General features: G+C 44.9%; 1 protein-coding gene across 9 annotated transcripts in view; it reads right to left on the bottom strand.

Annotated features, from left to right (window-relative positions):
* The window catches only part of ARID1B (AT-rich interaction domain 1B), a 413,283-nt gene extending 402,147 nt beyond the window's left edge, over positions 1–11,136 (bottom strand). For all 9 annotated transcript variants that reach the window (XM_046669908.1, XM_046669910.1, XM_046669906.1 and 6 more), the window contains exon 1: positions 9,444–11,136. In XM_046669908.1, the coding sequence (XP_046525864.1) occupies positions 9,444–11,075 (1,632 nt within the window). In that variant the 5' untranslated portion in view covers positions 11,076–11,136. The remainder of the gene's footprint in view (positions 1–9,443) is intronic.
* Positions 11,137–11,142: the final 6 nt, after the last annotated feature.

An 11,142-nucleotide genomic window follows, 5' to 3' on the forward strand; every position in this document is an offset into this window, starting at 1 on the left:
TACAGAACTGCAGAAGAGTAATGTAGCCATTCATTTTAATTTCCACTTTGCAAAACACCAGGAGTCCATGATAATTCACCAGGGAAAACTATGGATCATATATTATATTTACTCTTTGTATCTTAAGCACCAAGTGGTGCTCAGTAAGTATTTGTTCATTATTGAATTAAATTTTGTCCCTGATACTTTTATAATCTCAGTATACAAAAAAAAAAAAAAAAAAAAAAAAACCTGTTCCGCTCTACATATTTGAGGCAGGCCCTTGGCATTCTCAGATTGGACATCCCCTGTTTTGACTATTTGAGAACAGTGCTAAACCTGCATGATAACATAGAGCAAATCAGAATCTTGCTAAGTACCAAATCTGAATCATGCGTACAGTGAAGCTGAAGCAGAAACAGAAGTTACTTAACTGATGAGAGAACAAAGCCCACCACCCAGAATCTCAAAGAAGCCTGGTTTTATATTTTTGAAACTTTGTTCCTTTGCAAAAAGTACTTCCCCTAACAAGCCAGTCATTTTTGCAGATCACCAAAGTGCAAAAGTCTAAGAGGTATAAGAAAGGAATGATTCTTGGCCAGAGAACAGAACTGACTAATCAATATTAAGGATGAGAGACTGAATCGGACAGTGGCTTGGATCCAATCACACTGTCCACCACCACAGACTCTACTGGGAAACCAAAACCAACTCATGGAACCGTTTACAAGAGTCCCAGTCAGTATAAAGCTACATTTTGTGAGGGCAATTACAGTAGGATTCACAAAATCTGTGTATTTGCACTGGTCTCAGTTTATAATCACTGAACATGTCTGGGATCTAGTGTAGCTTAATAAGATGTTCAGTGGTGCATAGCGGATTAGGCACTTTATTTTATTTCATTTTATTTTTAATTCAGAGCAACACAGAATTTTACAGCTGGGAGGGACTAGGGGTCACCTAATTGACGGATGCAAGGGCTTGTCCTCGACTACACCCTGAAGTGCGGCAGGGCCGGGCAGAGAACAAGAACCCAGGTCCCCTTGACTTCACCAGTGGGAAGGCAGGTGAGGAAAGAAGAAGTGCCACGGAAGATGCCACAAGATATACCTCGATGACCTCAGGGGCAACCCCACCCAGCAGGCAACATTCCAGGTAAGGAAACTGAGCACCTGCTGGATCCCAGGGAGAATGGGCTCTGAAACCTACAAATGAATCAAAGTCTGACCAACAAGCCCACGTCTCTCCATTCCATCAGGATGCCTCGTCCTACCTTCGTATTCTCATAAACCCTCAAAATCACAGAAACAAACTAACATACAAGAAACATACCAGTTTCCTGAGAAACATGTCTGCCTCTTCAGAAAGATACTTGCTCAGCAGTACCAATGTTTTACATTTCTATTTCCAAGGTCATTTATAATTCATTGGGTAAAGTGAATTTATTATAAAAAATACAAACTGGAAGCAGAAAATTTAAAGGATATTAAAATGGCTTTATAGCTTGATATATATATAAATATATGGTCACTGAATCTCAAAATTTCAGAAATTAGATGTCAAATTCTAGATAAATTTTAGAATTACCAATCATGTCAAAATAAGGCTATGGAGTATGGTGAATGGTTTAATTTCTAAGATGCTCATCACAAAAAGAGACAGGAGATACTAAGAATTCTGGAACAGCCTCCACTAATCATCAATGCCTCGCTTTCTGAAAGGTTTATTTCAGGACCCAGAAGGAGTCGCTGAATTTACTCCTCAGCCAGCATACATTATCTAAACAGTTACCAAAAATACTCCAGCAATCTAAGTATCTTCCTAAATCTGAGCAGACTGTTTTAACTTTTTTTCCAAGAGCCAATGTAATGCAGAAAACTGAGAAAAAGAAAAAGGACCATTCTCTATAAATTTCAAAGTGATGATATCTTCCTCCTTTTAGTTATTATTCTCTGTAGTGGATCTATATTTTGCGCTGCCACAAAGCCAGCAATGGATCGGGAGAAATGGAAAAGAGTCACTAGCTCCCATCCACTATATCACAACAATCTACAATTATTTGTTTTGCCAAAATCCACTCCCCTACCCAAAGAAAGCAAGCCAACAGACAGCTGACCCACATGCTTGCTATCTGCACTTTCTTTAAATGAGCCAGTCCATGATGCCAAAAATACCAGGCCCAGGTAGAGGGGAAGCAGGCTCCTGCAGCAGGTCCCTGCCTGAACTGTACCCAGACCTTGGCTACCATCTGCGTCTGGCACAGGGCTGATGCAGAAAATGGGTGCTCAATAAATATTTGCCAATTGATTGTCTGGAGAAGATATTTATCTAACATACACCTCCTAGCATACACAAATGCCAAATGTCTACACCTTAAGAAGTAATTGCTGCTTCCCAGGATAAGCTCTTAAATCACACTTCATTTTCTCTTTGCCCTCGATGGCATCCCATGTTAAAGGACATAACTGATCAGATAAAGATGCAACTACATATGGGTATCAATAGCAACTAAAACACAGTTCCAACATTCTACACAAAAGAAGGCTGTTCACAAGAAAGATGAACCAGTCTCTAAGAGGGATCCCTTTGCAGCTGCCTCTAAAATGTAATTAAAAGGCCAATCACCTTAATTTAGGAATTTTTCCACATATAACAAATTTCTGCAGTTTTGCTGAGGACCACGAATTAAAAACACGAGGGGGAAAGCACAAATTTGGGGCGCGGCACACTGAGCAAGAACACAGCAACCGGTGGTCTGGCGGGCGGCTCTGGGCTGCTAGGGTGGGCTGCTCCAAACTTCAAACACAAATAGAAGAACATCTTCATTATAAGTGATTTTTCACAGAGGAGAAACATAAAACCAATCATTTAAAAAAGAAGCAAAAAATGTAAAAGAAGGTGTAAAAAAGTAAAGGGAAAAATGATGATGCCGGGGCTGGCCCCGTGGCCGAGTGGTTAAGTTCCCGTGCTCCGCTGCAGGCGGCCCAGTGTTTCGTTGGTTCGAATCCTGGGCGCGGACATGGCACTGCTCATCAGACCACGCTGAGGCAGCGTCCCACATGCCACAACTGGAAGAACTCACAACGAAGAATACACAACTATGTACCGGGGGGGCTTTGGGGAGAAAAAGGAAAAAATAAAATCTTTAAAAAAAAAAAAAAAAAATGATGATGCCAACAGTTCATATCCAAATCCTATTATCTAACAAAGTCCCAGATTTCTCTCTACAAAGTATCCCAAACTTTAAGCAGAAAGGCTTCAAAAAGCTGCTTTTAAATTTGTAATGACATAACTGACAACGAAACAACTAACTTCCATGACACACATTTCCAAATAGATAAAATCTGGGAAGATTACCCCAAAGCTAGAATTGGGAGGAAGTAACGGATTAAAAACTAACAAACAAAAACCCCCATTATCATTCGTATGGAACGTTTGAGGAAGAATTTACTAATAAACTATGAAGAGGCAAGATTAATGGTTATAAAACAAGATTATTTTGCTTACACTAGACATTAATAACTAGCAATTTTAAAATCTTACATGAAGAAAGAGAAAAATATATATTTTTTTATTTCAATTTGGGAAGATGAAAAAGTCTGCAAATGGATGGGGTGATGGTTGCACGACACTGTGAACGTACTTAATGCCACTGAACCGTACACCTAAAAATGGTTCAAATGATAAATTTTATGTTACGTATATTTTACCACAATAAAAAATATATATATATATCATTTTTTTAGCATCCCATATAAAAAAAAGTGGTCTAGGATTTTCTTCTGGATTTCATCAAATATGGCTTCCCTTCTAGAGTCATCTAATAAGGAACGACTCCCTGTCTGGTTCTCAAGTTTCATCTTTCTTCGAGGCCCAGACAAGACAGTGAGAAGAACACCCTACAGAAAGCAGTGGGCAGAGGCTGAAGCTAGTTCAATCCAAAAGGACTGTCATGGTAGGACAGATCTATTCCAGATTCTGCCGCCTCTTCCTAAAATAAGTGTTTATCGGTAAACCAGATATGCTTAAGATTTTAGGGCTTTAGTCTCTTTCCTAGCAATAAGTATCAACCATGAAATAAGTTCATTTCATCATGAGTTCATCTGTCAAACTCAGAAGCCTTCTAATATTCTTGGCATTGATCCATTCAGAAGTGGGTTTGAAAACTGCCTATTGGATTGTATTCAAGTAAGTAATTCTAAGGAAATAGTTTTCTTAGAATTACTCCAAGTTAAAGACTTTGAAAACAGAACATGTTTGCTGAAAACTTACTGTGGAAACAAATATTTTACCTTGATAAATTCACTCAATCGATTAGTATGAATTGTTAAAACTATAGTAGATATGTATTAATAGTTCCATTCTTTCCAAAGGAGGCATAAGGCAAAACAAATGGATATTTAATAATACACAGGTAATGATACCTAGATCATTTTCTTTTCATCAAATTTCTAAAAGAAAAAGTCATTAAAGTATATACCAGGTTTTTAGATCAAAATTAATTCAATCACCCAGTTAAACCAAAAAGGGCCACTTCGTCTTGTATAAATATCCTCCAAACGGGAAAAATCAAAATTGCATGATATATGACATATAAGTATATCCCCAGTGGATGAGTGACTTTGCCTGGTACTTCTCCCCCGCACCACAAGGAACCAGGACCCGAGATTCCTCAGCCTCAAGCACGGATACGCAGCAAGTGCACGGCTCCACTTTACATATCCACTGAGAACGTGCACAAATCTCCAGATAAAGGACACCTCTGAAAAGGCATGCGACCAAATATTACCCAGTTCCAAAGAGACCCAGGATGTGGATGTGCCCCTAGAGAATAAACAGCATTCCAAAATGTCCTAAAAATTTGGTAACATCCACTTCGAAAATCTAAATATTGAAAAAAATAATAATTAATGGAATTTGAGTGTTATTAATATTCATTTTGAGCCTCCAGAAATCTGTTGTTTTAAGTAACACACAACAGTTCTCTCAAGCATAAATATAAGCCTCAAATTGACTAATCTACACACAGCCCAAAATGCAAGTGACACAAGCGAAACATGAGTTCCAGTCCTCAAATATGGATCAAAACACACAGGTCCGTTCCTGGGCAGTGTCCGTCCAGTGCAGTCTTAAACAGCCCCTAGATTTAGGCCCCTGGGCAAAAAGCTAACAGTTCCCTATGCCAATACATCCAAAATTTACATCTCCAAATCAGTCTTGAAAATAAGTAGCAAAATTTCACAGACCCCAGCAAATTTTCAATTAAACCACTTTTCCCAGGAGAGGACAGGGTTAAATAAATGAAATGCTCATCTTTTTCGGTTTGCCTGTCATATTGGTATTTATCCTAGGGAAACAAGCAAGTCCTCTTACATCAGAAGTCATTTTTTTAGATACACTCTGCCCCAAATTATAAAGTAATGAAGTGCATTCATGAGAAATAGAACTGAAAACTTGACCCCATTCCATTACACCTGTTTTCTTCAAAATGTGTCTGTGTCTAAGAAAACCACCAAATGAGTTTATATTAAGAGTCTTCTCTACGTTGTCTTACATTTTAAAAATCAGTTCTCAAACCAGAATTAATACTATTTTTATACCAGCCTCAAGATATTATTTTCTCAATCCCAATGAAGGACCACAATATTTAGAGGGTAGGTACACTATAAAAAGTGCCTAAGTGTGACTTGGATTATTTCCCTATTCATAACACACTTCTGATACTTCAGATACAGTATGACAGTGGGAAAAATGGAACAATTATGAAAAGCCTTGACAAAAATCCATTCCCTAAATATAGATACAAAACAAAATCAAAGAAAAAAGAAAGATGAGGGTTTCTCATTACAGACCCAAGGTAAGAATATGTCACTCCCTGGAATACACATCAATTTTGTGTTAATATAAACGTAAATTTAAGTGATAGCTGTCTTAAAGAGTAGTTGCCATTAAAAAAAAATTGTCTAAGTACACAGAAATCAGGATCCCCACTGAAAACAATTTCCAGCCATGCATAATTTCACCCCAGATAACTCAGGAAACAGAAAACTGTATAGATATTCTTGTTACATTTTCTTTTTCAAATGATAGGTCTTTTCTGCGAACCACAGTTGCCAATTCCACCTCTGACGGGAGAGCAGCCAGCCAGCCACACCTCGGCAAATCTATCAGTTTAGGCCACAAAAATTTCTTTACAAGATTTAAAATCTCAGATAGGGTACGATTTCATTGGGAGGGGAAGTGGGGAGGGCTGTTACGCTAAAATGAGTCTTATACAAATTTTAAGGTGATCAGGAACCAGACAGTAACTTCCTGCTTTTTGTAAGCCAGTTAATCACTTTTCTTTTAATGGTAAATAAGGCTCTTTTTTTTTTATTATTACATTATATTGTATTCTATAAAACTGAAGTTAAAATAGCATTAATGGAATTCAGCACAAACGTGGACATCATAAAACCTTAGTGATGCAGACCTCAGTATTCCTTTCGAGACTGCTCTATCTGAATACTTTATTTCACAAAAACCCAAAACAAACCGAATCGTAAAATGGCTTATTTCACTTTTTTAAAAGACCCTCCCGTTAGAGTATAGGCATATGTTTTGTTCTCAATTACAAAAAACATCTGCCACCCAACATAAACCATTCCTAAAATCAAAAATGAAACTAAATGTGTTAAAAGCCACAAGAAAATTTCATCATTTAACAACGTGATTTAATAGTATTTTATGACCTATACTTATGTAGGAATTTAATATTTTGGACAAATGACTGTTTCTTAGTATAACTGTCATTACAAATACTAAATAATACTAACCTTCCAAAAAGAAAAAGCATAAAAAAAGACACATTCCACGTGTTATACGGTAAGGTACCTAAAAGAAATCTGTGAATCCAGGTCATATGCCCGTCATTTTTCTTCCCCCCTCAAAAATAAAAATGCTATTCCCAAGGGTCACACTGAGGACATAATGGATTCACTCTCATTCCAAGAAAACAAAATACTTAAAATGATTGGTACCATTAAGAAATAATACTATAAAGTAACACGGATCTCCGTCTGCCTCTATCCTTCCTTTCCAGCTTACAAAGATGTGAATTTTAAACTGCCCCTTTAAAAGCTGACAAAGCAAATCTCTTTAAAACTAATTACGCGGGTTTATGTACAAAAGGTTTCTCTATGTTTTAACTGTGCAAATCAAAAAGAAAAACTGAAATTGCAAGTTTTCTATCACGGGTAGGAAAATATGTTATCATTAGAAGTACGACTCCACTAACTAAAGACTTGAAAGCAGTGGATACTAACATCCTCAGCCTGGGATGCACACGATTATCTGTTAAATTCAGTCCTGCATTAGCTCTGACACGTCTCTCCTCGAAGATATGATTATTATTAAAATACACTTTCCTAAAATAAAAGTGTCAAAATACACATTACAACCACTGCTATTCCTCTGTAACAGATCAGAATTTTAAAAACTTTCATAGCATTAAGATGTCTATGAAAGAAAAATTATTTGGCAGAAACACTTGCATGCAATATAGTTTTCCCTAATAGAATGTGTGAGCAGTTCAAATAAGGCTCACATGACCTCATCTAACAAAATAATCAAGGGAAAAAAAAGGATTCCTGGGGCATTCCTGTATTCTCCAAATCAGAAGCAAATATAAGATGATTTTTAGTATTTCACAAGAATATCCACTCTTTCCCTTTTAACTAATTGTTGTCTGCCAAAATTATTATATAGTTTCCTCACTTCATGTTTTTTAAATATAATGTCAATTCTAACTAAAGCTCTGCATGCACAAACATCTTAAAACGGTCATAACTGTTAACACACAAATTACTGGAAATATACTTCCTATCCTGAAGCTAATTAAATACCACTAAAAGATACTGTTGCATATCAGAATCTCGAAATTCCTAATGTTATAACTTTTAATTTTATATTAAACTGCATGTGTTGACATAATTCAAGTGTTTTTCATAGTTTAATCAATGAAGGGTACTTTGATAAAAGCTTCACAAGCCCCAAAATTGGTAAAATTCTTGGTTTAATTATTTTTCAATTGCCATGTCCTCATCCTACAACTAAAGTCAGTGCTCTACGCAATGTCCATCTTGAGGCTGTCAAAGATGTGAATTTTGAACATGCCCAACCCTGGACACCAGCATAATGTTTTTATGTATTTAATCCTCTTATTAATAACTACGATTCATAATAACTTAAGCTCTAAATAATATTCAACCTTACATCTGCTTGTAATAGAGCTCAGTTATTATTTGTGGCAGGAATTTTTGTGGCTGTACCGCTCAGCACTTCTATTTACATCAGCAGTGCTAAATGCCCAATGGTGAGAGGGGAGCCAATCAGATGGCAGATTAGATGTCAACTCGGAGGCAGCTGTCTGGAGACTATTACAGCCAGTTTACCTCCACAATTCAAATTCCAAACCTTGCAAAGGAGATCAAGTCAGTCTTTAGGCTCAGCCTACGAGCGAGAAACAGCAAGAGCGCAGGCCACTTCCTAATAACGCTGGAGGACTCGGGTGCCAGCAAATTCAAGAAAATCCACATAAATCCGATCCCCAAAGATCAATTTTCACGGCTCTGCTTTTTTCCTGGACTTGCTGAATAAAACGTATGCCTCGTCCGTGATCAAAACAAGTTCAATTTAAGCGGAATGTGTTCCTTGAACACAGCCTATCTGTTGAAGGTGACTCCTATCTCAAGCAGCCTGGGCCAAATAATGGATTTCCTGGCTCCTCTTAGGAACGAATCGATCTATCTTAGAATATTTTCCCTCCACATCGTTGCAAATGCGGGTCTCATTCTGGCTACCGAACACTCAAACTCAAAGTCCGCATCGAATATCTCGGCATGGCTGGGCAGAACTACGAAAAACACCCTCGGAGGCCACAAAGCTAACCTATTTTGCCTGCCTCCACCTTGCAAGCTAAGAGGGAACATAGTGGGGCTGGAGGGAGGACAAAGTTCCCCATTCTTCCCCCAGTTTGAGCTTATTGTTGGCGCTAACCGGGAAGACCCGGTCAATATCCCTGTCCAGCCCGCACCGGCCGGGAGCGCCGATCCGGTTACAAAAGCGCCCGCACCGCTGCCTCGCGGGGCCGCCCCCGACGCCCGCACGCGGGCCCCGCGCCCCGCGCCCCGGCCGGGCTGGCGAGGCGGGGCTGCTCGGCCACCGGGAAACCCGGCGCCCGGCCCGGTCCGGCCCCCGGCGAGACCCCCTCCCAGGCCCCGGGGTCCCCGGGCCGCGCGCTCGGACATCGTGCGCTCCCCGGCCTCCGAGGGAGGCAGCCGCGAGTTAAGATGGCTTTGGGCGCCTCGCCCCCGCCTCCCCCGGCAGAGGACGCGGAAAAAGTACGCGGAAAGAAAGAAACTAGGGCTCGCGGCGCGCGCCCAGGCCGCCGCGGCGGAAGCAGGCCCGGCCGGCGCGGGGGTTACCTGCGATCTGCCCATGGTCGGGCCGGGGGTGCCGGGGCTCATCGCCGGGTGGCTCCTTTGTTGCGCGGCCGCCCAGGCCGGGCTGGCAGCGGCGTACTGGGCGCCCATGTCCTTGCCCAAGCCCATGCCCGCGGCCGCCTGCTGGCCGCCCGCCGCCGCCCCCGCCGCCGCCGCCGCCGCCTGGGACTGGGGCTGCGACGGCGGCGGCGGCGGCGGCGCGCTGGGGCTGCTGTAGTCGGGGTAGCTGCCGCCGTAGCTCCTCATCATGGGGCTGGGCGAGGTGAGCAGCTGGTTGAGGGTCGGGGTGGCCCCCGACGGGTGCTGGTTCTGCCCGGCGAAGCGCTGGAAGCCCCCCGCCGCCGCCGCCGCGCCGGCGGCCGCCTTGCTGAGGCTCGCGGCCCCGCCGCCCCCGGGGCCCATCATCATGCCGCCGCCCTGCTGCCGGGGGGAGCTCAGCACCCCGTACCCCGAGGACGAGCCCCCATAGCCGCCGCCGCCGCCGCCTCCTGCTGCTGCTGCTGCCGCCGCCGCCGCGGCCGCCGCCGCCACAGCTCCCGCTCCTGCTGCTGCTGCTGCTCCTCCTCCTCCTCCTCCTCCTCCTCCTCCGCTGCCTCCTCCTCCTCCGCCGCCGCCGCCGCCGCCGCCGCCCGCGCTGGGCCGGCTGTAGCCCGGATAATGGTTGTACTGGCTGTTGGGGTACCCTTCGTGGGAGTTCTGCAGGGGGTCCATGCTGTTGGGGGCCCCGGCGGCGGCGGAGGCGGAGTGCATCATCCCCATCCCGGGGCTTTGTTGTCCGCCATGTTGATCAAAGCAAGGCCCAGCGCGGCCGCCGGGGCCGCCGCTAGCAGGGGCAGCGCTGCCATAGTAATTATTAAACTCCGAGACGGCCGCCGGGCCGCCGCCGCCACCGCCGCCGCCCCCGGGCACGGCGACCGGCGGCTGCTGCGCGCCCAGGGCGCCCAGGCCCGGGTGCTCGTACCGGCCGCCCGCCGGCTCCCCCATCTTGGGCGGCGCGTCGTCCTCATCGCCCGGCTTGCTCAGCAGAGGCTGGCCCGGGGGGTCGGCCTGGCTGCCCGCGGCACTGTCCTTGGCGCCTCCATGTTGCGGCTGCTCCATGTCGGGACCGGGCTGAGCCGCGCCGCCGCCCGCGCCGCCGAGGCTGTTGTTGTTGGAAATGGGATGTTGCTGCTGCTGCTGCTGCTGCTGTTGCTGCTGCTGCTGCTGCTGCTGCTGGAACTGGTTTAGCTGCTGCTGTAGTGCGTGGTGGTGGTGGTGGAGGTGGTGGGCATGGTGGTGGTGGTGGTGGGCATGGTGGTGGTGGTGGTGCTGTGCGGCGGGGGCTTCGCCAACGGTTTTCAGTTTGTGGTTGGGGAGCAGCCCCGTCTCCATGGCCGAGCCCGGGCCCGCCGAGGAGGAAGAGGACGCCGCCGCGGAGGAGGAGGAGGAGGACAGCGCGGCGGCGCTTCCAGCCTCCTTGAGAGCCGCCTCGGAGCTGCTGCTCTTGGCGCTGTTGGCGCTGGCGGCGGCGGCCGGCGCGCTCGCGTTATGGGCCATGTTCAGTTCGTGACGGGGGTGCAGGGGGTGGTGGTGCACACTGTTCAGGCCGCCGCCGTCGCCGCCGCCCCCCAGCATGGGGCCCGGTGCCGCCGCCGCCGCCGCCGCGCCGCGCGCCCCCGCCTCCAGGTCCCGGGCCCCGGGC

The sequence above is a fragment of the Equus quagga genome, chromosome 8, assembly GCF_021613505.1.
Source record: "Equus quagga isolate Etosha38 chromosome 8, UCLA_HA_Equagga_1.0, whole genome shotgun sequence".
Lineage (NCBI taxonomy): Eukaryota > Metazoa > Chordata > Mammalia > Perissodactyla > Equidae > Equus > Equus quagga.